Genomic DNA, 26,366 nt, shown 5'->3' with positions numbered 1-26,366 from the left:
AAACAACTTGCGATACAATATACCCTTCTTTCCCCCTTCCACAAATCATACATATATACTCGGCCTATCTGCTTTCATTTCAGTCCTCTATCCGCCGGCGGCTCCTACAAAATTCCATCATTCACAATCTAGTCCCTTGCAGTCAATCTAGCGAAATACGTTGTTGGCTCGAGCTTAAGTCGCAATGCTTGACAGCTCAGAAAGTGTCTCGTCCATTTTCTGTATACTCGCTGTGTGAATCATCTTACCCACCGTGCCCTCAGCTCGTGGAGTCACACGGGCAGTACCGAAAGGGAGTTGGTGCCCCCCCCATCGAGTCACGCTCGCACCACCCTCCTTTCCAGCGTCTAAACTTCGAAATCGATCCAGACCTGCCCATCTCGAAAAGCTATCGACAGCCTGACGTAGATTAACCATGTCCAACCCTAATCATATACTGTAGAAACAAGTTTTCATGATTCCAGGACAAAAGTCCCATGCTTTTGAATTTTCCGCCTGGGTACTGAGTACACGACCAGGACTTGCACGGATTATCTAAGTGGACCAATGAAGAGTGGTAGAGAAGACGTATAAGCTTGAGTACGAGCTCCTAAATAGAACTTATTAGGCAACGGAAGAATATAAAGACATGCCCAGTATAGGCAGAGAAGAAAGAAGAGAAGCAAAGAGGAATAAGATGTTACGAGGCATCCGCCGGCTAGGAGGCTTGCACGGGACGGTACGAGCTCCCAGGCAGACTTGGGCTTGACCGCGATCTATTCTACATAGTCGCCCTTGTGGATAATTATTGCGAGAGTATAATAAGAGGGACACATCACGACGTTCATTATCAGAGAAGATGAGAGATCAATAGGGAAGAGCAGCATCCATTGGTAGGATGTTCAGCTAGATCGAAACATAAGAATAGGTGTGGAATCATAGATCATCAGGGTCGTCCGGGTTCTCGAACAAATAATTAGCAGCGAGCTCTTCGTTCTTGTCACAAGCGAAGTAGGCCTGGATGACGAGATCCCGAGAAAATCCAAGTCGGCAGAGCTGGTAATGAGGTTAGCAGCATTCCTAGACTTTCAATTTGTTCCTCATCAAAGAACATGAGAGGATACATACGCGTTCAATGGCGTCCCGTTCTTCTTCTGTGACGTGGATCTGATGCGTGCCGGGGGGGAGAGCCGCGTCGTCCTCCTCGCTCAACAATTGGAGAAACTGCTCCTCGTTCTGACCAATGAGCTGCGCAATTTGAGGATTGCCAGTGGCAACTTGTTGCAGGATAGGCTCGAGCATCTGCGGTTGTTGCTGGACTAGCTGACGGAGTTGCTGGAAGTGAGGGTTATTCCGGAGGAAATCGAGGCTGGGAAGGCCTTCGCCAGACCCAGCTCCCGGGCGGGCACCTCGAGTGCCGCCTTCCTGACCTCCAGCCTGAGCGGCAGCTTCGAACAGGTTAACATGTTCGTCATCAACTGGAGCCGGGGCACTTTCTTCTGCAGGAGACGCGGACGTTTGGAGTGCGCTTGCGGCGGCGGCGGCTTGCTGCTGTTGCTCCTCCTGGATGTTATCCGGGATGCCCTGAAGACCTGTCAGCGGATTGTGGAGAAAGCCAGATGGCTCCGGATCCACCTCAAGACTCACGTTCAGGAGGTACTCAATGGCGCGGTCAGGGTTGAAGAAGGCAGCCCTCATTGCACGGTTGATATCGCTTCTTGGGAATCCCATGCTTTCCATCTGAGCGACCACTGCCTCGCTTTGGGCACCACGCAGCAGAGCCGAGGGGTCATTGAAGGCGGGGCCGGCGGGCTGAGAAGTTCCCGAGGCGGCCGGAGAAGGAGTTGCGGGAGCTGCCGGTGAAGCAGTGGATGCCGATGGGGCAGGGGCAGCAGGGGCAGCGGGGGCAGCGGGGGCAGCGGGGGTCGAAGCAGCTACTCTTGCAGGGGTGGAGGGGGCTTGTGTAGAAGCGCCGGAGGCAGAAGGCTTGGGCTAAGTGAAGCGCCAAGATTAGCTTGATAGGAGGATAGAGATTGCCATATACAATAAGTCATACCTTGGACACCATGCACACTATAAAACCTTTCTCCTCGATGCTGTATGACTCGATGGTCTTATCATCTTGAAGGATCTTTCCTGTTGTGGCAAAATCTGTCAGCTACACTTGTCGAGCGTGTCGTCAAAGGATCGGAGCACGAAGCCGTCGTTCCCAGTAACAATTTCTGCCAAGCATCGTGGGACACTAATGACTGACCTGAATAAATGAGCTTCAACTGGGCGACTTCCCATCCTTTCTCCTGAGAGATTTTCCCCTTCACTTCTCCGACCTAGGAGAAACAGCGGTTTAGCCCCGCAATAACCTTAACCAGCTTCCATGATTTCAAGCAGGGAACTACCTACCGTCTCCGAGGGTTCTGCATCGATTACAAACTTTTGTTGTTTGAGGTCCTGAAGAGGAGATACAGGTCAGATTGAAAGAAGGACGAGCATGGTGGAGCAAAGGACAAGTAGGTACATACCTTGAACGTGAGCTTCATCTTGCGCCACCGAATGTTGAGAGATGGCTCGACAACGTGGGCGGAGGGGTTATGAGAGAAGACACTTAAAGGACGGGAGGGGGTGTAGTGGGGAGGGGCGACAGAGGGTTGCAGGGCTGTAGAGCCTGATGATAAATTGATCAAGAACGGTACTGAGTGTTAAGGATCTTTAGTAGGGAAGTAGATGAAGCAGAGGATGAAAGACCTGCGAAAGAAGCAAGGAAGAAGAAGAAGTAGATGAGGATGAGGATGAGAATGATTGATGACGAAGACGGATCATGAATGGCACCGAAAGAGGGAGAAGGAAGCCCAGAAGGTGGAGGGAGCTGGGAATCGGAGGCGGTCAGCACTCGCCGGTACCACCGCCACACTTTTTCCCCCTCATTCGCCAACTCGGAACCTCAGCCACACTTCCCTTTTCTGCTAACGAGTGTGTACCAGCAACAGCTGAGTACGGTAACGTGACGAGTTTATTCTCGATCTTACTGGTGTACTGTATGTAATTCGAGTATGCGAAGTCCATCCATACAGTAGAGGCCTCTATTAGTACTCCGTACGGTGTACGGAGATATATTTCTCGATTCTCGCTCACCAAACGGCTCTTTACCCGACTAGAACTACATATGCATATTCTCATTCTCCTCGATAAGCTTTTCCTACCTCTACACGAGGACGAAGAAAGAGAAAGAGAGAGAAAAAAAAATACTTATCAAAATAAATACATAAACAACACAATAGATAAATTGGGCTTGCCTATCCCAAGCGAGACTTTTTCCCATAATCTCATAACTGCCTTGAGACAAGGGACCTAAGTTACCTTCATTCAAGCCAAATGAATAAATCTTCTTTCTTCCAAATGTATCAGACCAACCCTTCCATCAACCAACCAAGCTGCTAGCCGGCACGCCCCGTCCCGATCACACCTGCAGCTGAACACAATAGTGTTCCTTGTTGTTCACCCGGTGTTTCGTCTGTCCTCCGTACACTCACTTTCATTGAGACTAGTAGCGTTGTCCCGTGGCGAGGATGGCAGCCCCACAGATCTATCGCATGGATGTATCACAACACGGCTGCAGTTGCCAGGAAGAAAGAGAAGAAAAAGAAGAAGAGGAAAGGGGAAAAAAATATGGACACCTCGAAAATGATATACGAGAAGCCAACTCATTCCATTGCACCCCCAACGCTCATTCAAGTTCATAATTCATCTCTTGCCTGGAGAAATCGCTTAACGTTACCACTAAACTCTCTGTTCCAGGTACCTCGATTTTCATGCACCAATGCCATAACGACAAATGCATCATGGATGAATCGCACCACCACCCATTTGGTTTTTTTTTTCGCTCGCCAGAAAGTGGGTGATATGTCATATCTCTAGTTTGCAGCACCAGCGCTAATATTGCGCCCCTCCGTATCCCTTCCTGGAGCCCAGATGGTCGATCCTTCCATTAAAGCCTTTCCCGGAACTCTGGATATCATCCCGGCCGCCTTGTACAGGACGCCACTGAATCTTGACAAATCCATTCTAGACCTGTTCCACGCGGCTAAGATACCTCTAGGATGCACTCATCCACTGCTGTCTCTAGTCAGTTCTGCGGCTGTGGCTACTGGCCAGCCATGATTGGGACATCTGGGAGGAAGGTATCCACGCATGTCAGATTGAGAACCAACCTCTATCGTCATGAACATGCCATCTCGGCCTCTAGGACCCAAACGATTGATCTCAGCATTGCATGACTGTATCAGATGTTGGATGAAGAACTCTTCATAGGAGCATGCCCGACTTTCCCGGTTCTCTCTGGTTTTTGGCCCCTCTTCGCTGCTTCTATGCCCGAGCTGAAAGAAAGGGCTTCAGAGACGAAGGCATGACAGCTGGCGAGACTTGCCCTCCGACCTAACTCAGATCGGGATCACAGTCAAACCAGTGAAGTTGGCATCTAACTCTTCGACATCGTCGCTGCCAGCCCCTAGTCTGACTGACTAGTGGTAGTACCTATGATCGAGACCATTCGGTATGAACGTCGACCATTATCCGATGTAGTCCTCCTTCTGCAACCCCCCCCCTGCCCCGCTGATCCCTAGACGTTGCATACGTGACTCTTCTTCGAAAAGTCCATGCATCTGGACTCAATTATCCTCGGGGTTCGACTTTTTCCCAAAGTTTTCCTTCTTCAGTTAATTAATTGACTTGCGATCATTCCCGGTTGCTGGGTATTTCCTCCGGTTCGACCCTTGTCTGTCACACCTTGTCCCTCGTTTATCATTTATCGAGTTCATATTGTTATTATTGTTATTATTATTATCATCGTCATTGCCAACTAGTCACGCCCACGATTTCATCCACCCCATTCCTTTTCATATCCAACACTCACTATCTTCTTCTCTCTTGGTTGTTTCCTGTGTCTTGGAAGTACCCGTCGTCTTTCTCGGATCATCGGCCAAATCTATACAGCCTAGAACGACACCATAGTGGCTTTCAGTATCATGAGAGAAGACTTGAGCGGGTTATGATCTATTGAGTTGCGACCAATAACTACCCCTTTCTGTTCCCAGCAATTGTTCAGGTGGCCTTGCTACCTCCTTCGGGCTAAAGCCTTGATCGTGTGGAAATAATCACACACGCACACACGCGCACCTTCAGTCTCGATCTTCTGTCCGTGCAGACCTCATTTCGATCTCATGTTGCTGAGCATCTTCAGGACTTCTCTGGCCCATATATTGGGAGGCTTCACCCTTTTGTCAACATTCATCACCACTGTCTTGGATGGTATCTGCTACAGTGTCTCCAAATCTCTATCATCGCACATTGCCTCGGTCGAATCGGCTATTGTGAGCTTGAGTGCAATCGACTGTGCAGTGATTATCGTATTGTTATTTCTTTGGGTCAAAGATGTCAGAGCAGAGGTGAGGGCGCAGTGGAGGGGTCACCGGGCTATTCTCTACGTTCTGATCGCCGTCTACCTCTCCATTGCCACCGGTATCACGGCAGGAGGAATCGCCTGGAGTGCAGTTCAGTCCATGACAGGGAAGACGACTCTGACCCACAAGCACCAGACCCTCATGCTAGCCCGCTGTATCATCTGGGCCATCTCCATTTTGAGCCAAGGAATCCTGGGTGGCTATCTCCTAACCTCACTGACAAAACGTGATGGTGGTGGTCGATGGTCAAGTTCTCTTTCTCAGGAGCTTGAGATTCTTCCCGACCAAGCCAGTGTTGGTGACAAGGACGACGTGGTGAAATCTCCGTCCATCATCCTTGAGTCTCCACGGCCTTCCACTGATGTGAAAAGAAGCTGCGACATTGTGCCGGAGCTTCAGCCTTCTGCTTCCCGTACAGAGTCTCAGAATTCTAATCGTTATTCCGGTCGGACGCTGTACCAACAGGACTCCAAGCAGAGCTCTTTCGACTTGCAGCGAACTCATATGGCGGGTACTGAAACTACAGTGACTCGTTCCCAAACAGACGACCCGGCTGATAACCCGACTGATAACCCGACTGTCAACCCTTCTAGCATGGAAGAACGGAGTGAGCCCCTTAAGATTCGACGAAGCTACTCCGGGGCCAAACGATCTTTCGAAGGGTTGATCCGTCAGTCTTCGTCAACTCGATCGTCCCCTGCCACATCTTCCACGCATCTAGCGGCTCCTGGTCGACCTATTCCTCCGAAGCTGAAGCTCACCGACGAAAGCTTTATCCATCCATTGTTCCGGTCGGATAGTGCATCGCCTCCCCCAACTCCGATGCCAGGTACCACTGTAATCGCCTCACCGGCCGCTGGGCAGACCATCTCCGTGCAGGCCCTGAATCGAGTGAGATCGACCCGGTCTCTCCGGTCCCACGTACCCCGAAGCCGATCACCCTTATTTGAGCAAGTGGAGCAGCCGCTTGCCGGGCTGGAGCGGAAGTCTGAGTCTTTGGAACGCAGTGGTCGGGATTCTCCCATGCCCAGCTTCATCATGGCAGCGGATGTGCGAAGCAGCATCACCCGGTACGAGAAGAAATATGACTTGAATGAATCCCCTGACGAGAGCTAGTCAGACGAGCTCCTGAAGGCCACAAGGAATTGGGATCTGGGTCTGGATGCCTCTCACTTGTTGTTATCTTTGTTCTCCTTTGTTAGATATCCTAAATATAGCGTTCGGTGTACTTAGCAGTCCATATATATATATATATACATAGTGCATGAGATGCAGCATGAGGTCTTCGAATCAGAGTCCGACGATCAATGAAGCAAAGGCTCGGAGCAGGCAAAGAAGAAGGTAAAGTAGCGACCGGTAGAAGGATAGCGACATCAGATTCCAGGGCACGGTTCCAGGAGCCGCATGATAAGAATGAGTGATTCGAGTGGTAGTAGCAGTTTTCATATACATATAGAGACTCGGGAGGTGAAGACAGATATCAATTAGACTTCTTTGGGACTACAAGGGGACAACTGAAGGGATTTGGGGAGAGAGAAGCACGCCTTAATCTGCCCCAATGGCTTGTCAATGATCTGTTTGGACGTGGCCAGAGAACTATTTCCCGGAAATTGTTTGCGGGAGTGAAGTTTTTGCTCGACATAATTTATTATACTGCATTCTAGTTTTGCAAATAGAGGGTTGAGGGGTAAACAGAGATAGATCCATGATATAAACCAGTCCGTCCGGGTGGGGAAAGAGGAGGAAATGGCTCCCGAGTCCCCGAGTCTAGGTACGTAGTCTTTTTTTCCCCCCGAGTGCCAATTCCAGTAAGTTACCGAGTACCTTACTTAGTTGACTTGACTTAACTACTAACTAGCAGCTGCAACATTCAACTTCAGCTTGTCGGTCAGCTCAGACACCAACTTATCTATCTGTCTATTAGGTAGTAACTAACTGATCTGACCGCGTCTTACCTCAGTTACAGGACCAGTGCTTCATTGTATCCTGGTGCAATTGGCCTGCATCTTTTCCCTTTCCCTCATTCCTCTTTTCATAATCATCATCATCATCATCATCATCATCATCACCATCATCGTCGTCGTCGTCGTCTTCTTCTTCTTCTTCTCCTCCTCCTACTCCTCCTCCTCTTCTCTGCTTTGCTAGAGTATTTCTTTTTCTTCCTTTTTCTGCCAATTTTTCTCCTTGGCCCCCTCCTCCCTTCTTTTCCCTTGTACTTACCGTGTTGGAAGTGGCCTATCTTCTCCTTCTCCCTCTTGCTCCTCTTCTTTTCTCGATCTCTAAGTCTCTGCTAAGTGATCTTTTCACTTGCTTGGCTTGTGACTGAAGTGTCTCTAGCATTGAGGGAAGCCTAAGGAGATTTTCATAGTACATACTAGCCAACCTTTCCTCTCGGGTGATGCGACTGACTCCACCTCAGCCTGCCCTCGCCGACTTTCTACTTGCAGGGAAACAAGTAAGATCTCCTACGATCGGAATCCGTTGATCTCCACTGCACGTTCTATTGAGGGTTTATGACTACGACCAGGTAACTAACTAGGGAGGAGTAACTTACCTCCAGGCTAGTTGACCGAAGAGGTTCTATATCCGGCGAGTTTGTTCTACCTCGAGCACAGTACAGGCCTTGCAGCGGGCCAACCAAGCGCCGCAGTTGGACGCCCATCGATCCACTTGGCCGAACCTCTTTTTACTTCCCTGATCCTCAACTCACATCAATTGATTCAATCATCATCTCCATCTCCATCTCCATCTCCATCTCCATATCCCTCTCCATTCCCATCTCCTTCCCCATCATCGTCCTCTTCCCCGTTCCCTCTCCCCCAATCTCCGTCGCTGTCGCAAATTCCGTTGACTTTTCTTTTTCTTTTCCACTCCGGGGTAAGTTTTTTTTTTTTTTTTTTTTTTTTTTTTTTAAAGAAACCTTTTCTTTAACCTTGACTTCTATTCTTCGCATTGAACCTCTTATTCTGCATTTATTGCCAACTTGCCTTACACTCCTTCCATTTTCATTCCCATAACCACTACCTACTCTTGTCCCTGTCCAATTTTGTCGCCCTCACCCACGTATCTGCCACCGCCACGATCAATTCCCCTCAATCGCAGTGCATTGTTCTTCCTCTTCAATCAATGGCTGGTGTTGTAAAGCCCTTCAGCCTCTCCCTTCGGACATAGACTTTCTGGCATTGCTCCATGGATCGTCCGCGTCTCCCTTTCCCGATCGCTTCGTTCAATCCATACTACTGATCGTACAATACTCCATGCATCTATCCACTTTCATCCATGCCCGATCTGCTTGCTAAGGACCCCGTGCTGTGTTGTTGCCGGCTGGGATAAATGTTCGTCTTCTGTATATGTTATGTTCATGGCTCTAACTTCCTCCAAACTTTGCACAACTGACACATTCTCTCCCCCCTCCCTCTCCGGCCAATGCACTATTGCTTTGCTGGATTTACACCTGTTCTTGGCTTCTTTTCTACTATCTTTTTCCTGTTCCATTTTTGTCCTCTGCTTCTTCCGTCTCCGTCATCACCATCGCACCCACCTTGCAGTGTTTTCTGCACATTTCTTTCTCATATCATCACCATTCTCTCCTTGTCATGGTGGATGTGCCATGAAAAGTTCACCCTCGTAATTCCACCACCACTGCTCTTCATCCTCCTTCTCAAGCCACTAGAGTATTCTCGTTACTCTGATATCCCTATACTTCATCCTTACTTGTTTCCTCTACTCCTGGACGAGTCATATATCTCATCATTGTGATCTCGTTTCCATTTGGACTCTTTCCGTCGACCTACTGACATAATTCTTGAAGGACAGCGATGGCGGGAGTGAAACGGAAAATTGACGCCTCCCAAGGGTCTGCTGCAGCGGTATCAGGTGGTAATTCTACAACACTTGGTGCCGCACACAGCACAACTAGTAAGTCTACGATTGCATGCTACCCAACAGCGCTTCTAATCCGACCCACAGATTCTACTGCTGATGATGCATCTCACGTCCGCGTGACTCGAAGCTTACGTTCAAGTCGAGATGTGCGTGCTACTCAAAATGATGCTCGTAATCACAGCAACGCTTCTGCCATGAGCGGAAGCAGCGGCAGCAACAACAGCCACCACAGCAACAGCAACAACACCACTTATAAGCCTAATCCTAATCGCCCATCGCGTATCATCACTCTTAGCACTAGTGTCGCTCGGGCAAACACCGCAGCCCGTGAACGCGAACAAGCCGCACGGGACCAAGCTCTTCGCGAGAACGTAACTCGTGAAACGCGCAACACTCGGACTCGTGCCGGTGCTTCGTGGCCTTCGCAGCTAGTAGAAGGCGTAGTGGCACCTGTGCCTGAAACCCCACGGCATAAACGCGTGAAACGGGGCCCCACGGTGGAAGAGACACCGAGAACCACGCGGCAATCGGCGCGGCTCAAAGCACATGTTCCATCCACCTCGACAGAGGATGGGATCGCTGATATAGGTCTGATGCCGAAGCCTTCGGAATCAAGCCCTTCAGCAACCGCTGCTCCAAGTAGCCGTACTCGAAACAAGAGCCGGCAATGGGCAGACAGTTCCAACGATACCATTCACAGTGGCGCCGCCAATTTTATCACTCCTGCAATCCCTGAGGCTGAATCGCCCTCACCCGATCGGACGACCCTCAACCTTGTGGAAGATACGAAGCCTCTCTACGAAGAGCCTCACCTGAGCCCGAACCTGGCTATTGAGGAATCACCCAAGGGTACAGTGGTCGAGGATGAGAAGAACGGGGTTAGTGAACCAGCACTGTCTGAAGCTGATGATTCTGTCAATGCTCCAAGCACCCCTAGTCCCCCATCTTCCTGGAAGCGAAGATCACCCGGACATTCACAGCATAACGGAGCTGATTCCGCGAACTTCCTCGAGTCACCCAGCAAAAAGCCTAAGCTGGAAGAGGGCGAATCTGATCGTGTTCTGGAGCAGCAGTCACAGCCCGTTACCAATGGCCTCAACGGCAGACCTGAATCGGAGTCTCTTGTAAAGGCTGCAACTGATTCGAAAGCCGATGGCCAGTCCCGGCACACTACAGAGGAAATAGAGGGCTCAACACCAGAGATCGTGACGGAGCCCACAGCTACTCGAGGTTTCCGCGGTGGTCGGGTTCGGGGTCGAGGGCGAGGGGGCCGCAGCAGGGGAGCCGCGCGCTTTGCAGCCAACAAACGAGGACGAGGTGGTACTCGTAGCGGCCGCGGGCGTGCTGGTCGACAGCTTGACAGATCAAGTGATGTCGAGCCTGACCGCTCTCCTTCTCCTAGTGCAGCAACTCAGAGACTCCGTGATCGGCAGCGTGAGCTGGATAAGGCATTCAAGAAAGTGGCTGCCGCTCAGCGTTTGGCTCTGGCAGTGCTGGCGACGCAATCTGAGAGACGAATCGCCCGAGACAAGAATGCACACAAGGATGTGCCCGAATTTGAGGAAGTCAACCAACAACTACAGGAGCGGCTGCGGCAGAAGAAGGATGTACTCCGCAGAGAATTTGAACTTAAAGTGGAGCAAGAGAATCGGTTGTTCCAAGCCTATAGAGAAGTAGTCGAGGAGCGTTTTCAGGTGGGTTTCATATGCCAAAGCATCCAGTCAGCATTCAAGGGAAGTCTACTAAGTACAGCAGGCATCCGCTCGCAATATCCGGGAGGAGCATTTGATCGCCAGTCAGGGAGCATACATGACATTTGTAAGAGGCCGTCGTGCTGCGGAAGATGATGAGCACACCGAGGTAAGTGGCCTTTATGGTTCCGATACACTCCGTCAAAATGTCCATATGTTAATATGTAGCATATGCTGATCAACATCTACAGACGGACGATTCAGAAACCGAGCCCGAGCGGGGGCCAGTTGTGCCACCCGCGCGGGAAATTTTCCGAGGGTTCAATTCCTCTTACGTCCGGGTTCCCTCCGGAGCTGCTGCTTACGAACGGGCCTGGCTTGGCTGGGATGATTTCGTTCAGCGAGCTAAAGTAGGCGAAGACATCGACCCGCAAATGAAGGAAATGTGTGAATCAGGGCCCTTCTCAGGCTTTACTTCGGATGAGATTATCGACATGCTCGTGAAGGCAACTGGGGTAGTGGATGTACGAACAAACGCAACAACGGCAGGGGAGACGCAGCCCCCGGTCATACATGATATACGCCCTCGAGCATTATCGGCCTTGGCGGATATCGCAGCCGCCGAAACTCCTCGGCCCCCTATCGCCGCTGCTCCCCGATTTCCGCCTGCCCCCCCCCATCGAACCATTCTCCCCCAGCCTGCTCTGACGCATGGTCCTCCTGAGCCTCGGGCCTTTGTCCTTCCCCCGCCCACTCCTCAGCGACAACAGCCCCGACGACTGCTCCCTGCCGGTCAGCAAATTCCGCCCATCAATGAGCAACTCGGCCTACCCGATCCATTTGCCTCGATGGGGGGACCGCCCCATCTTCCTCCACCGCCAGGATCGAATTTCCACCGGCCTCCGCTTCCTGGTTACTTGACTGGACATCATGCTCCAAGTCTCTATTATCCCCCTCCGCCACCACCCCCACCACCTGGACCCCGTCCACCTTATTAAGAGGCGCAGAATCTGTTTCTAGGCGTTGTTCCTCAGTCGGTCGCGGCGTCATACATCTGGTTTACTGATTATCTTTCCTTCCTTTGCGGATGTGTGACGGAGGCTTCTGACATATCGATTTATTTCCTTTCTTCTTACTTCTTCTTCGTTGAAGTAGATCATATTACCTTGGATTGTCTTGGATTGTGCTGGGAATCGGGACTCGGGACCTGGGAATTGGGACTTGGGACTTAGGACTTGCAGAGCGATTTGAAGTTTGTCTTATTTAGCAGTCACGGAGGATTCCCCTTAGCCGTGTAGTTCCGCGTTTGTTCTAATTTACTGCTTCATGGTTGATCTTCAATTCCAAATCATGGATGAAATGCTCACATTCTTAATCAGGATGAATCATGATGGGTCATAATGACTCGACGGCGAATGACTCTGTTTGGCCGTGTTTGGCCGCCTTCAGAACTCCGCCTCCCCTCTCCTCCCGATTGGGTCTAGCCCGGCGGGGCGGGGCATTTCGGCCTCGAAGCTTTTTATTTCCTCGTGCTTTTCCTTCCCAGTCGCCATCACTTTTCAAGGCTGCCCATCCTTTGCGAGTCCGACGCTGCAGTCTCTCAAGTCGAACTCAAATACCCTTTTCGCTGCTATTTCTCGAAGCCTGCATCCTCTTCTTCGAGTGTCTTGCCGCCGCCTCACAACTTGACAATCCCACTCGACCGTCAGCCCCGCCTCGCGCGCCCATTGTCCCTCCTCGACCTTCTGTCAGACTCAGCGAAGCGTGTCGACTGATTCACTTTCGGACGCAAATAAAAGCCATCCAGGTTTCATCACAATCACCATTACGATCAGCGAATTCGTGTGCGACTAGACGAAGTCATAATGGCTGTCCGTGCTCAATTCGAGAATTCCAACGAGTAAGATGGACCCGGGCTACGCATCTGCAACTGCGCCCTGCGCTTCGATCATTATTTGCCAGTTACGAGCTTGGAAGATTGCTGACTGTCATCAAAGCGTTGGAGTCTTCTCTCGACTGACCAACTCATACGCCATTGTTGCCATTGGCGCTTCCGAGAACTTTTACAGGTCCGTTCCCCTTCTCTAAAGTTTTGGCCTGGCCGCTTGGCATGGACTTTGTCCACTGACTCTTTTGCTAGTGTCTTTGAGGCTGAATTGCAGGATGTTATTCCTATCTGCCACGCTACCATTGCTGGTACTCGCATTGTCGGTCGTTTGACGGCAGGGTATGTCAATCCCGTTGACGGGGAAGTGGCAAACATGGAATCAGATCCTGATCAGCAGAGTACTACAGAAACCGCAAGGGTCTCCTTGTCCCCACTACTACCACAGACCAAGAGCTTCAGCACCTCCGGAATACACTGCCAGATTCGGTAAAAATCCAACGGATAGAGGAGCGGCTATCAGCCCTGGGCAACGTTATCTGCTGTAACGACCATGTTGCATTAATCCACCCCGACTTGGAACGTGAGACGGAAGAGATGTACGCCCCCCTTCCCATGAGTTTTTGTCCGTCTGACGTCTGGCATCTGCTAACCATCGCTTCCTCTCTTTTTCCAGTATTGCCGACGTTCTAGGCGTCGAAGTCTTCCGACAAACCGTGGCCGACAACGTCCTGACCGGTTCCTACATGGCCCTCTCCAACCAGGGCGGTATCGTTCACCCCAAGACCTCCATCCGCGACCAGGATGAGCTCTCCTCCCTGCTGCAGGTGCCCCTCGTCGCCGGTAGTGTCAACCGCGGTAGCCCCGTGGTCGGCGCCGGCATGGTCGTCAACGACTGGCTGGCCGTGACGGGTCTGGATACGACGGCGACGGAGCTGAGCGTCATCGAGAGTGTCTTCCGGCTGGGTGAGATGGGTCCCCGTGGTGTCGGACAGGGCAATGCCAACAAGGAGAGCATTGTGGAGAGTTTCTACTAGATTTTTTTTCTCCTTCATCCTCCACCGCGATCGTCATGTTGTTTATGAAACCCATTCCCATACACATTTTCCAAAATATCCTTATTGTGCCATGAATGATCCTATGAAACACCCTTTCGAGCCCCGAGGATTTTTTCCAGGTTTCCACAAGACTTATCCAATTGTAGAGCTTTGAGGGGATAGCCACGAGAGAGAGAGAGGCGGAATGCGCCGAACTGAGAACTGTCTTATTCAAATAATGCATGCACTCACTCTCATGAGAACAGACTATATCTGGTTATTGCGTAGCGTAGCCCCGGGTATAATTGACATGCGTGATCTGCAAGCGAAAGACAGGAGAGAGAGAGAGATCTAGATATTGGGTAGCTAGCATGCGCATAGATCCAGGTCGAGAACAGCAGTGCTCCACGCCGTGCGTCACACGGTGGGTGGGGAGGAAGAAACCTCCGGGAGTTCAATGCATGATATAAACTACCGTCAAAGTAAGTAATAGAAAAACCAAGTTCCATCCTAAGCTATGGATTTCCTGGAAGCTTCAGCTTGTTTGCACCTTTTGCCTTGCCCCATCCCCCCCCCCTTCCTCCGGACTCAGTCTGATTTCATATGTTGGGTGATATAGCTCATGCCTCTCGGGGGAGTCGGGAAGGGGGGGGGGGGTTCTTTTATCGTTCTGCGGGATGGCAAATTGAATCGAATGTGGCTTCAGGCGAATAGATTGTTGTGAAGAGGGTATTCATGTAAGAAAGTGAATATGATTGAAGTGAACGACGGTCAAGGTCATGAAAGAAAAACCAAGTATTGTTGAAAGGTACAAAAAGGAAAGGGAATATCCCGGGGGGGGGGGGGGGGTTTAAGACCAGCCAGAAAAAAAATGTGACTATGAAGAAGGTTAAGAATGAGCAAAAAGAGAGAAAGAAAAAAAGATGAAATGATGATCGTGGATATAGAGAGAGAAAGAGAGAATAGCGCCCAAGGTCTGCCAACTCCGAAAAACACCGATCCGGATGCTGTTGCTATGAAAACGACATGAAAAAAAATCCATGGCTGATTGGCAGTTCCAACGGAATAGCTATTGAGCCAACAATTATGGGCCCCGTCCCCGTCCCCGCCCCCCTTGACATATTGCTATACACGTCCTTCAATGCCAATCTGTGATGTTTGGAACTGATTCCCTTCCCCCTCGTTGTGATGGTCTTGCTCGAGGAGCGGTGGTGGTGATGGAGGGGGAGGAGGCGCAGGGGGCGGAGTGGGCTCGGCGATCTCTCCCTTGATGTTAGCATCGTCGCCACTCAGGGTCTGTTGCTTATATCCGTTTTGGTCATCTTCCAGATCGTTTCCAGGGCTCATAGGTGGAGGCGGAGGCGGAGGCGGGGTGGAAGAACGTTGTCGTTTGGAAGAAGACGGCGTGGTGAAATCAGTCGCGCTGCCGTCGCCGGTAGCCATGTCTTCTTCCCTCTTCCGCTTGAGAATCCCTTGCGTCTCCCCCACTAAAAGCATGTCCATGTCTTCCTCCTGCGCTGGCCCGTCATGGTCGTCTTCATCATCCGACATTCTCACGTCAGGATCATCCTCCGCCGGGCCAGCAGCAGTCGCGACGGCTGGTTTCAAATGTGCTTCCTTTGATTGCCGTTCTGCCTTGCGCTCCTCGTGGGCCCTGTGCTTTACGACAGCCTTATCGAAGAATTCCTTGCAGAAGTTCTTGACTTTCTTTTGCTGCTTTTCATCGATCTTGGTGGGATCTTCGACACGATTGTTCTTGAAGTCCGAGTTGACGAGTTTCTTGGCAACCTGTTATCAGATACTTGGTAAGCATATCAACACAGCATTTACAAACTCGAGACCGGCCTTACATCTTTAGCATAACGCTTCAGATCATCTTTGGGAAGCTTGTGCTTGAACTTGTCTACCACGTACTTGACGTGGGGAAACAGCTGTGATCAAATTAGCCCTGCGTCTTCTCAATCAATTGCAGCAAGGAGCCGATAGTGTAGGAGCAAGAACGAACCGTGTTTTCATAAATCTTTTTCCGTTTTTCCTCACTCAAACTCCGCCACTTCTCCTGGCCCTCTTTCTGATCTGGAGTTTCCTTGGAGGTCTGAGGGGTGGCCGGTGTGCCTGATTTTTCCTTAGGTGTATTCTCCTTAGCGTTCATGATACCGTCAATGATATCCTGCAACGCCTTGTCCCGCGATTCCTTCGCTGGCGGGCCTGGTTGAGGCGCGGGCACGGTCGGGCGTGTCCAAGTCACCTCGCCCCGAGACGAGTAAAAGTATGTCCTTCCGTTAGAATCAGCAGCGAACCATCCCGGAGGAAGAGGGTTAAATTGACGACGGAAGGGCCGAGGTCCGTTGTGGAGGGGACCTCTCGGGATATGGCCTGCTCGTTGAGCAGCTGGACCGCGAGGTGCGTCGATGGATCTGGACCTTGATCGGGACCGAGATTTGGACCGCCGTCGCTCGTCACGAGTAGTCTCACGGCGCTCGAACTGGCTGATCGCCTGCGGCGTGGCATTGGGGTCCCTTTTCATTCGAGGAATGCGGTAGCCTACTTCAAGCGTGGACCAGACCTGTAGCAATATGGCTGCCTTCTTCTCGACACGCTCATCCCCGCAACCGGTCAAGGGCTGAATGGTCGACTCAATCTTGGAGTCGAGGATCTTGTTCCTCGTCAGACGTGGGAACCTGTCTAGGATATCCAGAACCTGCAGGACCACGTTGAAATCTTCTTTCCACATGCTGAGTTGTGAATTCAGAATCTGATAGCCATGCATCTTGACCACGCGGTTTGAAACCCGCTCATCTTCACAGCGCTGAATGCGACCCAGTAATTTGACAGCGATCCACTTCTCCTTGCACTGCATCAAAGCAGCCATGACTTTAGTGACCCCATTCTCATCTAGGGACTTGGGCTGAACACTGTCCACATACTCTTCATCATCCTCGCCCATCTTCTTCTTGCGCGGCCGCTTCGCTACAGCTGTGTCCCACCCATCTGAATCTTCGATACCCAAGGCCTCAATGGTGGCATGAGATAATTTGGTCGCCCGCTCAGTTTGAGTTCGCCCACCAATGAAGCCAGTGCAGTTGGGTTCTCCACAGTAGCATGGTTGGGGATCGGCTCCATAACGGTCAACGTTATAGTTGAACACAAGTTCCTCTCCAGCTCGGATGTGTCGTTCAGCAAAAATGCCCATTCGCAGCTTCTCCCCAACCACCCATTTGTCGACATAACAATTTGGGTTGCACGAGTGATTGCAAAAACGACCTAGGTTGCCTTTCTTTGTCGCGTCAACGAATTCACCTTTACTGAGAGACATGAAGTAAAAGTGCTTGATGCCCTCCTCATCATATTGTCGCATACGGCGGCGAAATTGCCCTTCGTTGATAACTTCGCCCACGTACTCGAAGATAAACTGATGCGGTCGCAAATCGGCCTCCGCGCGAAGACCAAACCCTTTCTTTTCTGTCTTGATCACTGCCACCGGGGCATATTCTCGTTGTTGGAAGCGCTGGTTCTGGCATGCTGGCCCGCAACCGCAGTCGCCCATACATTCGATTTTTGTGGCGCGGTTGATGCAGTCCGAATCCTCCCCACAAGCCAAATTCTTAGCAATCGCGGGTTCTGCCTCAAATTAGTGCGTCTTCACTTTGCGAGGGCGAAAGAAATGTAAAGAAACTGCCCTCTCCATATTTGTGCATGGCTTCAACATAGAAGATGAGGGGGGCAAAGAACAGGCAATGGTTTGGTGTGGTGTGCTTGAGAATTTCCCAACATGTTTGAGGCGGGGATCCGAAATGCAACGCCACGCGTGGGAAACCGCCCACGGGAACAAAAGCAACGAAAGGCGACAGAGAAGGAAAACGGTGGAACGAGTATGATCGTAGGAACGAAGAAAGTAAGTACTTACCCCATTCTTCTGCGCAGTCGCATTCCATCGCATGCTCAGTATAGCCCATGTACTTATTGGCATATGTGCAAGCATCCATAACCTCAAAAGTCTCCTCTGCCTGCGCTGTGCTGTTCGGCAGATGTAAAAATAGCTGTGGTGGTCTTGCCGCAACCTTCTGCGAGGAACTTCGTGTCAACTTGGGAGGCTGGCCCGGTTCGAGTTTGACCGAGATGTCACCTCCAACTTTTTCCTCCATGTTGTCTGGCTGGGCCGTCTCCGTGGCTTCAAACTTTGCTTCGTCGCTGACTTGGTTGTGATCGTAATCGTCCTCCGGCTCATTCTTGACCGGCGACCGGGAGGTAGGCCGCGAGGCTGACTGAGATGCCGACAGCGCGTAGGTGTCCTTGGAACATGCAGGAGAGGAGGCGTCCGAGGCCGCGTAGAAATCGTGCTTGCTCATGGCTCCGGCGCCGTTGAGTATCGGAGTATCGGGAGTTGCGTCAGGGTCTAGCTTCATCGCGGTCACCGCATTCGCGATGGGTTCTGACTGACGGTCCGCGTTGTCATGAGGGGACATGACGACATGGACGGTGCGCGCAAACTATCAGAGCCACCTGGGGAATGCGCTGTTATATGATCGATTACCAGCGCGTGGTGGTTGGTGAAAGAGGGTGTTCTGGATTGCGGAATAGGTACCGTAAAAGAAAAGAGAAAAAGGGAGTCTCGAGGATGAGATACAAGGTGGGCAAAAGAAAGGACAAGAAGAAAAAAAAACAACCAAATAAGAAGGATAAGAGGCTCAAAGGAGGGTTTGCAGGCAGGCAGAATAATTGGTGCGAGAAGAGCAGGAAGCAGTGAAAGTCGCAAGCCGAAGCAGCAAATCGTCCACGTTTTCCGCGGGTGCCAAGAATCATCGATGAATCGAGGACTCAAGCAATGTAAGGGAGATCTTTAAACAATGGCTCTCTCATTTTCCCTCTGGCACACGATATCTCTCTCCTTCTATCTTGCGCCTTTTTCATTTTCTATTAATTCTAGCAATCAAAAAAAAAGGCACCCGGCTTACAAGGGGACTTCCTCATCTACCTCCCTCCCTACCCAACCTTCCAACTCCATCTTGAACCATTCGCCATCTTCTGGGTCCATGCAACACACATACTTTGGAGAGACAATCTCGCCCAATTTCTTCTTTCCTCTTTCTTTCACGATCGATTTCCTTCAGAAGAATAAGACAATTCCTCTGAGCTCGTGCTCCCAATAATAAGATGATCAACGAGCAACACTTTCATGTTCCTGCCGGACAAGCCGAGCTCGTTATGCGTGCTTCGAGCGGAACAATCTTTTCATATAGTGCTCTTACAGGGCCTCGTGTCTTGTTTTTCCAGCCATATAATAGCATCGGTGGTTATCCTGTCGAGACCCATGCTTACTCAGGCCCTTTCATCAGCAGGAGCCTCTCTACTCCAGGGCGGTCGATATCGGACCCTATTTCGACTGTCGACATGAACACCCAGGGGCTGATCAAATCTCCCACTATAGCCATTGGCAGAAGCACCAGTGCATGGTGCATATGGCATCCATTTATACTCGGCTCTGTGCTCCCTCTCTCTGGTGCAGAAAACTGTCAGCATGCAATAACTCGAAGCTGAAGCGAGGATTTGCTTTGTAGAGTAGGATGATCATTCTTAAGTCGTTAGAGCCAGCAATAAAAACTGACACATGATGGAGACATGCCAGAGACGAATCCCGGAGCAGAAAAGGGATATATATATTGACAGGAACTGAGACACAAATGTGAAGACAATTGTGCTGAAGTGAAAACCTTGTAAGGTGATATACAAAAGGTCAATGGCATTTGACCCCATCAAGGGTGGCCTGAGGTGGTTGGAATGAGAATTCTTTCCGCGAGCCGAAGTCTTCTATCCGCATCCTGAGAGGCGGAAACGCTACGAACTCGTGGTCAGTACTTTAAGAGAATAACCAGATGAACAAATGGAGAGGGATGGTAATACCAGTACATGAAAGATTTGGTGCCTTCTGGGCTAGAGCTATGTGTACATTACAGTACCTAGCTGCAGAGGATGAGCACCGATCACCCAACCAAGTGATGGCTGGCTTTTGCGTGGGATGGCACCATAGGCCACGAGAAGTCCAAACCATCAGTGCTAGGGCTGTGGCCGGGTCTTGCTTCTGCAGCTCACTGCCTTAGGTCGGCAGGGGAGCGTAGGGAGCAGGGGTTCCCTCTTACGCACTAGAGAGGACGTGCCAAGTATCAAATACTCCGTCTCAAGCATGCAGTGGAGGCTGTGGGCGACAAGGTGGGTTAAAAGCCCCGAGAGGCGTCAGTCCCGAGGGACCTATCAAGCTTAACGCTGTTCTCCCGTCCTTCCAGAGACCTTTGATGTTCTCATTCTTCCGGTGCCTTCAATGGGCGGTTAGCGATTGGAGGGAATCGGGTCTTGACCTGGCGCATCGTCCACCGTTGCTCGATCTGTAGATATGCTAACCACCAGTGAGAGCAGGTTTCAGGTGTCAACAAGAGTTAGTGACTGAGTTACTTGCTAGAATTTAGCGCGTTGATTAGTAGTTAATGTTAGTCTGTCAGTCAGCAGCCAAGTGTCAGTGAGAAAGGATGTTACCATAATTGACCGGACCATCGTAAGAAATGGAAGGAGAAAGAGTGCTTACTGCTAATTATACTTAATCAAGGGAATCAACACTCGCGGCAGTCAATTGCAATGCAAACATGCATGAACCGATGTTGTTTCGCGAGAGAAGATAGAGTCGTAGTGATAGATGGATGGAGGGAGGGAGGGAGGGAAGAAGGAGGGGAAAGAGTGGAACGGAAACAAGTTAAACTCCTAGACTCCGCCCTAGTAATGCCGGACCACCCAAAATGGAATGACGCCGGTGTCAGGTATTATTAGCATCCGAATCGATCGCGTCCTTGAGATTAATTGTTTCTACATAGACTACTGAGTAATATAAGTATCAACTATAGCTGCCAGGTGAATATGAAATATTACTGAATATCGATTGGTCGTCCCAGTTGGCTGGTAACTGACCCAGCCGGAAAAATGCCACTACAGAGATATTGACAGTGTACTGAATGTACTGTACATACTGTACATAGAGTACAAGTTTAGCGTACAAAATTACGCACAGTATGACAGTTGATGGCCCAGCCCTAGGAGAAACATAATGGTTCACTGAGGAAATCAAGCAGGTAAACCGCCCAATTAGTAGTACGCATGTAGTATCGATGTATGATACACTACCCAAGCATTTAATTTGATCTCAAGTGTTACTTCGCACAGGCCAGCTCATACTCGTACCAAGTATTATCAGCAGCGCGCGTGTTGAGATCGACTGCAACCCATAGGAATCTTTCCTGTCCGTGTGGATTTTTCTCCGAATGATAACTTTACTTACATGAATAGTTAGTTTACTTACGCCGTGCTTTCGTACTAGTAGTACTACGGTACAAGCGCAACGGGTACCTGAGATGTGGGGCTGCCACGGTCTTTTTTCCACCTGCCAACAAAGACACTGGTACCTTCACGGTGGGTACCGGATACCGTACACGGTACTAGACTACTGCTCCGTAAATTCAAATGCGCCACAGGTTCCCGTGGCCTTCCCCCCTCTCTCCCCTCCCGGGGCTCTTTGTTCATCCTTTCCCTCTTGGACTTCTCACTCCTTTCCTCCACCCTCTGTTCCTCTCCCTCTGCCTCCTCAACCATCTTGCCCCATTTATTTCATGTCTGTTGGCTCGGGTTAAATTTCAATGCATCAGAGAAAGCTGGTGTTCTTTTTCCAACACCGTTTTGCAAGTGGCTGAAAGCTAGGAGGTTGAAGTAGGGGGCCAAACACCCCCCTCCCCCAAAAGACCCAGTTTCAACGCCACGCAGGACTACGGTACTATAAGCAGACTATATTTTGGACGGTTGATTCAAATCGGCGGGGCCTTGCTCCCTCCTGCGTGCATGGTTCTCGTGCATGGACCATGGTCAGTCTCAATTAGACATTACGCTGCAGAGTACAGGCCATCCTCGCTTTCAATCCAGTGGCTTGCCCTCCCACAGCGACTAAGAACTCAAGACTTGCTGCTTGTTTGGTTCCTCCGGTCATAACTGACCCGTCGATTCATCCCGTCAGTGGCAAGATTGGCTGTTCCATTCGCAAGACGCTCCGTCGATGGGCGAGTAACTAGTAATAGCAAAACGCTACTACTTCTCACGAAATACTTGCAGCTCAAGCGCAGCGGCATGCGTCGAACTTGCCCCGTGGGCAAATATCATCGCCCGTTCGCTTTACAGTACATCTTCCTGATGGATTTCGTCCCTGCGCGCCCTGCCTGTTACTTATTGGACGGGATGGTAGGTATGAAACCAACAGTGACAGCAGAAAGAACCCCCCCACCCTTTTCCTTTCCTGCACGATACTATAATATGATATTTATGTCATTCACTCCGAACCTTTGGCCTTTTCCAACGGAGGACCAGTACAGCTCGGTTACAATGAGTATTGCTTACCTTTACTCGCTTCCCTTTACATGATTTCCACCTTCACCGTGCCTTTTCTAATTTTCTTCGATGGGGGCAGCCTTGTCCTACCCAATGTTATCATACATGACATATACTGCTTGCTTCCACTAAGCTTGACAGACTGTCCGGATCAAAATCACTACCATGCTTGGTAAAGAAGAGAAAGAAGGAACGACGGAGAGAGAGCCAAGTAGCAACCTATCCCGGTCTGGCCGTTTCGGAACATCCTTGCAGTCTTCGTCCCATTGCTTTTTGCACTAACGGGACCCATTTATTTACCCAGCCTCCAGGATTTTACTCCTCGTCTGCGCCTATTGCGGAGCCTTTCACCCCACCTTGCGGTTATCAAGCACCTCCGCCGCTATCCAATTTCTGCCAGTCATTGCGGTGTGCATTCCCGCTATCATGAATAAGGCCAATGCATATTTTTGCATGTGCTGCAACTGCACGCCAGAAGTCCAGGTTCAGAGTACGCGGGCCTCCAGACATGGCCAATGACCATGGAAGCTCGCCCTAGCTAATCTTCTACAAGTTTTCGACTTGGATATCATCTTCCTAGGAACTGTTGCTTCCAGTACCCGGCCCACTCTCTCTCGACCGACCCAGACCATCGGTGCGTCTGGATGCTTCCACGGTAATTCGCTTATCATGCACGCTATGGAGACCGTACTCCATCCTATGAGAGGGGTCTTCTCCGCCCCAGAGGTTGACAGAACCTTTGGTCTAGAAATGGCAAGCTTCTTCGCAGTCCACAGCCGTGGCTTGACGCTTCTTCGCGCCTATTAACCACCGTCTATTTCCACGGTATTTCTCCAATCCACAAACAAGGCTTTAAACTTTGGTTCCATCCCGTAGTCAGGGCGTACAGCAGTAGTCGCAGGCTGTTGTCGCATTACTTCTTCACGCCGAGCCCGGCTAGGTCCTGTGCCCCCTACACTCTCATCCGGCCAGGTTCCCATGGTGTCCCAGCAACATGCATCCTTAGCTCTTTCCCTATGCTCTGTCGTGCCCCTCCTGGTCTTTTTCGTCCTTTCGCGGGCCGGCCAGGGCTACTGCAGCCCCTCCTTGGTGAGGCATTGTTTGATTCCTTTGATTCCTGTCTCGTCGGAGGAGGATGCGCACTTGAGGTCACTTGAAACCATCGTGTTTTCGAAACACTATTCTGTTCTCGGTAGGGCCCCGGTCTAATCCCACCTGAGACTGGTTGGATCCGCTGTATTTCATAATTCGGTCTGATCTGAGTCCTGACCCATCATGGCTCTTCTGTATTGTTCGCGAAAGATCGTCTTCGGTTGACGGACAGTGAGCATCCCGGAAAGGAGTCCCTGCAGCTTCCCTTTCTCCCTCCGGCCACACATTTGTGGCAGCTACAATACTGTCCTGCGCGGTTCCGAGGGTAAAAAAGTCCGTCTGGCTAGAAAAAGTCCCTGGGATGATTCAGTGCAACTCAACGACTGGTCCAGCTTCTTCTGTTTCTTCCTTTCCATTTCCTGCATTCTCTTTTCCCCCTCTATCTGTGGTGTGCCAATATGCACCGTTGAAACTGCTCGTTCCAGATAATCTTGTTCGATCTCCAACGTCGACATCTGATATCCTTCCTGTGGGGAGGGCCCCGATCCTCTTCTGTTCAATCGTTTGACTGATTCCATCTCCGGCTTCTTTAGCCCTGCGAAAGGCCTCTGTTCTTCATTGCCTTTTTTCAGTGTGGTGGTCATTTGCAAACATCAAGGCCGCTTCTTTTCATTTTCATTCTGGTGCTTCGTCTCCCACCTCGCCCGAATTTGCCTTGCTACGGCATCCTTTGCCCTTGCCTCATATGACCTTCGTTATTCCTGCTTCCCGTCTCTTATGCGTTCGTTTCTTGAAGTAATCGTTCTTTTGAACTTCAATGTCTATTATCAACTCTCTGCGCGTCAATTCTATACCCTCTCCTTCGTTTGCTGACTGTTATTAGTTGGAGCGTCGTCCTTTCCTTTGTCCTCGATTGCGGTTTCGCTAGCCCACATTACGCGCTTGTTCCTGAGCGCCCACGTGTTGCTCCTTTGCTGTAGACGCATCATTCTTTTTGGGAGGCTCTTTCTGATTTCGCTACGAGTATATCCTGTTTCTATTGTCCCTATCGCTTTTTCTTCCCTGTTTAGAATCTGTTCTTGGTGGCTCTCCAACGCTGTCGCTCGGTTTCGCCGCAGTGCGCACTTTTATCCTGGTAGGCTTTGGTACTGCTTGTGTACTTTTGGATTCTCAAAGTCGCGTGACGCGTCACTCTTTACGTCTTGTCATCATTGTCTAGAATCCCGATCTCTTCTATTGACTCATTGTCGCCGGTTGGGCCGACTCTAGAAGAAAAGCCACTTCTACCCAGCTTCCATGGTCAACTGGATATGTCGAATCTAGCAGAGAGGCCGTGGAACGAGGAGGAGAAGGTACGAAAATTACCCTTTTTTTCGTTCGTTGTTCTTTCCCTTTGGACCTTTCGATCAATGGGATCGCAGGTGTTAAACGATCCTGTGACTTGTTTTACGGACGACTAACGATGGACTTAAGTACACGCTACTTACCGAGATCTTAAAGAAGGCCAGAGTTCCCTCGAGCCACTTAGTAAAAATGATCCGGGATTTCGGTATCACGCCAAGCTGGACGGACATTCCCTTGCCTCAAGGTACAAAACTGTCATTCGATGTCTTGGAGGTTTCAGTTCGACTGAGCACATGTGCTAGCCCACATTGGGCCAGAGAACACTCCCTGATTTATGTCTGCTAGCTGACGCCGATCAACTTAGGTCGCTCACTCAACTCCTGCCAGATGGCGTTCTACAACATGTGTCAGCACGTACCATTATCATTATCTGTCAATCCCGGCCGTGGGCCGGTTCCTCCTCACGCCCACGAATCTGCACCGCCAGCAACTGCACCCTTGGACCCCAGTGCCTTGCGTAAACGACCTCTGTTTCCTCTAGATAAAGGGATCCGCCCCCCTCGTGCAATTCAGCCACGCCCTGCGACCAGTACTGCTTCTTACAGTAGCGAAAGTGGTGCCTCGACCCTTTTGTCTCCCAGCTCGGAGAGTATCACTGTCAGAGGCGAACCTCCGCGGAAAAGAGGTCGCCCAAGCAAGGCTGAATCAGAACGACGTAAGGCGGCTGCTGAGGCCCGCGGGGAAACCTATCCTCCTCCGCGACGATCCGGCTCAACCAAGGGGAAATTGCCTTCTGCGCCAACTAGTCCTGCTGGCCTGGGGCCTGGAGCACCTCTATTCGGTCCCCAGGTCGTTGGCAGGCCGCTGAATTCGTCTCAATCCGAATTACACTACCCTGCACCACCGAGGCGGCCATTATCAATGGGAGGAGCAATCGGTGAAGCGCGATTGCAAGAAATGCCCAGTCAGGAATTGGTACCTTCAATGAGGGAATTGCCGCGGCCCCCAGAAATGAGACAAACTCTACCTTCGCCACAAGCGCTACAATTAGGACATAGGGAATCGATTCAAAGACGAGAAACAGGCGATCGGTCATTCGAACCCCTTCTGCCTGATAGGACATCATTCGTGGAGAGCAATCGGAGGAATCTAATTCATCCTCTCGCCAGGCGCCCGGAAGAAGCGCATGGGACGGCTCCAGAATTATTGATAGAAAGACCAGCAGAAACTCGATCTGAATAACGGACAATTCCGGCAAAGATGGAAATCCCTTTTTTTTCTCAGAAAATATCGACTCACGATTAATGATTCCATGTCAATCATAAAAGACAATTTCCCTCTCTTTTCAAATCGTTGTCGCGAACAAGATCGATCAAGTAACGATGACAGCCCAGCTATACCAGGGAACGTGCTCAACGCATGGCTCGTGCCACTCACGTGCAACTTCTATTATCTGCTTCTTTTCTATACGATCTACGATACATTTTCTTACTTACAGCGCGCAAGCATATTATTTATGTTCGGGCTAAAGCATCTAGCAGAAGGGTCCAGGCGTGTCAAATATGTCGAATTGGAGAAAAGAACT

The 26,366-nt window shown here is 50.5% G+C and overlaps 8 protein-coding genes across 8 annotated transcripts; 4 read left to right on the top strand and 4 right to left on the bottom strand.

The window, feature by feature from the left end:
- Positions 1-482: 482 nt before the first annotated feature.
- Positions 483-2,811, bottom strand: BO72DRAFT_453544 (putative UV excision repair protein (RadW)). Its single transcript, XM_040946009.1, has 7 exons — positions 2,499-2,811; positions 2,380-2,427; positions 2,234-2,306; positions 2,036-2,115; positions 1,627-1,971; positions 1,108-1,563; positions 483-1,035 (listed from the first exon to the last, which is right to left on the bottom strand). The coding sequence occupies exons 1-7, from the start codon at positions 2,514-2,516 to the stop codon at positions 916-918; spliced, it is 1,140 nt and encodes a 379-aa protein (XP_040795603.1). The 5' UTR covers positions 2,517-2,811; the 3' UTR covers positions 483-915.
- Positions 2,812-3,337: 526 nt separating this feature from the next.
- BO72DRAFT_312915 (uncharacterized protein) lies at positions 3,338-3,800 on the bottom strand. The gene has a single exon (XM_040940520.1). It carries the CDS (start codon positions 3,712-3,714, stop codon positions 3,472-3,474), a length of 243 nt encoding a protein of 80 aa, XP_040795602.1. The 5' UTR covers positions 3,715-3,800; the 3' UTR covers positions 3,338-3,471.
- A 1,392-nt stretch (positions 3,801-5,192) lies between these two features.
- Positions 5,193-6,548, top strand: BO72DRAFT_391613 (uncharacterized protein; the record flags this gene model as incomplete). Its single annotated transcript, XM_040941860.1, has 1 exon — positions 5,193-6,548. One exon carries the CDS (start codon positions 5,193-5,195, stop codon positions 6,546-6,548), a length of 1,356 nt encoding a protein of 451 aa, XP_040795601.1.
- Positions 6,549-7,388: 840 nt separating this feature from the next.
- Positions 7,389-8,223, bottom strand: BO72DRAFT_463682 (uncharacterized protein; the record flags this gene model as incomplete). The annotated part of the gene is made up of 4 exons (XM_040946603.1): positions 7,389-7,573; positions 7,653-7,711; positions 7,987-8,012; positions 8,143-8,223. 4 exons carry the CDS (start codon positions 8,221-8,223, stop codon positions 7,389-7,391), a joined length of 351 nt encoding a protein of 116 aa, XP_040795600.1.
- A 934-nt stretch (positions 8,224-9,157) lies between these two features.
- BO72DRAFT_312903 (uncharacterized protein) lies at positions 9,158-12,322 on the top strand. The gene is made up of 4 exons (XM_040940519.1): positions 9,158-9,350; positions 9,402-11,011; positions 11,073-11,177; positions 11,260-12,322. The coding sequence occupies exons 1-4, from the start codon at positions 9,251-9,253 to the stop codon at positions 12,004-12,006; spliced, it is 2,562 nt and encodes an 853-aa protein (XP_040795599.1). The 5' UTR covers positions 9,158-9,250; the 3' UTR covers positions 12,007-12,322.
- A 454-nt stretch (positions 12,323-12,776) lies between these two features.
- BO72DRAFT_453539 (translation initiation factor 6) lies at positions 12,777-14,192 on the top strand. The gene is made up of 4 exons (XM_040946008.1): positions 12,777-13,077; positions 13,149-13,235; positions 13,304-13,492; positions 13,570-14,192. Exons 1-4 carry the CDS (start codon positions 12,914-12,916, stop codon positions 13,928-13,930), a joined length of 801 nt encoding a protein of 266 aa, XP_040795598.1. The 5' UTR covers positions 12,777-12,913; the 3' UTR covers positions 13,931-14,192.
- A 581-nt stretch (positions 14,193-14,773) lies between these two features.
- On the bottom strand, positions 14,774-18,660 carry set2 (SET and WW domain protein). The gene is made up of 4 exons (XM_040946007.1): positions 17,838-18,660; positions 15,936-17,551; positions 15,781-15,861; positions 14,774-15,718 (listed from the first exon to the last, which is right to left on the bottom strand). Exons 1-4 carry the CDS (start codon positions 18,394-18,396, stop codon positions 15,056-15,058), a joined length of 2,919 nt encoding a protein of 972 aa, XP_040795597.1. The 5' UTR covers positions 18,397-18,660; the 3' UTR covers positions 14,774-15,055.
- Positions 18,661-24,414: 5,754 nt separating this feature from the next.
- On the top strand, positions 24,415-26,283 carry BO72DRAFT_312584 (putative AT DNA binding protein). Its single transcript, XM_040940517.1, has 3 exons — positions 24,415-24,789; positions 24,911-25,025; positions 25,146-26,283. The coding sequence occupies exons 1-3, from the start codon at positions 24,748-24,750 to the stop codon at positions 26,021-26,023; spliced, it is 1,035 nt and encodes a 344-aa protein (XP_040795596.1). The 5' UTR covers positions 24,415-24,747; the 3' UTR covers positions 26,024-26,283.
- Positions 26,284-26,366: the final 83 nt, after the last annotated feature.

This window comes from Aspergillus fijiensis (genome assembly GCF_003184825.1).
Source record: "Aspergillus fijiensis CBS 313.89 unplaced genomic scaffold BO72scaffold_95, whole genome shotgun sequence".
NCBI lineage: Eukaryota > Fungi > Ascomycota > Eurotiomycetes > Eurotiales > Aspergillaceae > Aspergillus > Aspergillus fijiensis.
The sequence above is the reverse complement of the archived record's forward strand: the minus strand, read 5'-3'. Positions and strand labels throughout refer to the sequence as shown.

Coding starts and splice junctions, on each gene's coding strand:
- BO72DRAFT_312915 (XM_040940520.1), bottom strand. CDS start 3,714: ATGAACTTGAATGAGCGTTGGGGGTGCAATGGAATGAGTTGGCTTCTC.
- BO72DRAFT_312584 (XM_040940517.1), top strand. CDS start 24,748: ATGTCGAATCTAGCAGAGAGGCCGTGGAACGAGGAGGAGAAG. Junction 24,790..24,910: donor CGTGGAACGAGGAGGAGAAG/GTACGAAAATTA, acceptor GATGGACTTAAG/TACACGCTACTTACCGAGAT. Junction 25,026..25,145: donor GGACATTCCCTTGCCTCAAG/GTACAAAACTGT, acceptor CGATCAACTTAG/GTCGCTCACTCAACTCCTGC.
- BO72DRAFT_453544 (XM_040946009.1), bottom strand. Junction 1,564..1,626: donor CCATTGAGTACCTCCTGAAC/GTGAGTCTTGAG, acceptor ACAGGTCTTCAG/GGCATCCCGGATAACATCCA. Junction 1,036..1,107: donor AACGGGACGCCATTGAACGC/GTATGTATCCTC, acceptor CCTCATTACCAG/CTCTGCCGACTTGGATTTTC.
- BO72DRAFT_312903 (XM_040940519.1), top strand. CDS start 9,251: ATGGCGGGAGTGAAACGGAAAATTGACGCCTCCCAAGGGTCTGCTGCA. Junction 9,351..9,401: donor TGCCGCACACAGCACAACTA/GTAAGTCTACGA, acceptor TCCGACCCACAG/ATTCTACTGCTGATGATGCA. Junction 11,012..11,072: donor TAGTCGAGGAGCGTTTTCAG/GTGGGTTTCATA, acceptor TAAGTACAGCAG/GCATCCGCTCGCAATATCCG.
- BO72DRAFT_453539 (XM_040946008.1), top strand. CDS start 12,914: ATGGACCCGGGCTACGCATCTGCAACTGCGCCCTGCGCTTCGATCATT. Junction 13,236..13,303: donor GTCGGTCGTTTGACGGCAGG/GTATGTCAATCC, acceptor AGAGTACTACAG/AAACCGCAAGGGTCTCCTTG. Junction 13,493..13,569: donor GAACGTGAGACGGAAGAGAT/GTACGCCCCCCT, acceptor CTCTTTTTCCAG/TATTGCCGACGTTCTAGGCG.
- set2 (XM_040946007.1), bottom strand. CDS start 18,396: ATGTCCCCTCATGACAACGCGGACCGTCAGTCAGAACCCATCGCGAAT. Junction 17,552..17,837: donor CGACTGCGCAGAAGAATGGG/GTAAGTACTTAC, acceptor AATTTGAGGCAG/AACCCGCGATTGCTAAGAAT. Junction 15,862..15,935: donor AAAAGATTTATGAAAACACG/GTTCGTTCTTGC, acceptor ATTTGATCACAG/CTGTTTCCCCACGTCAAGTA.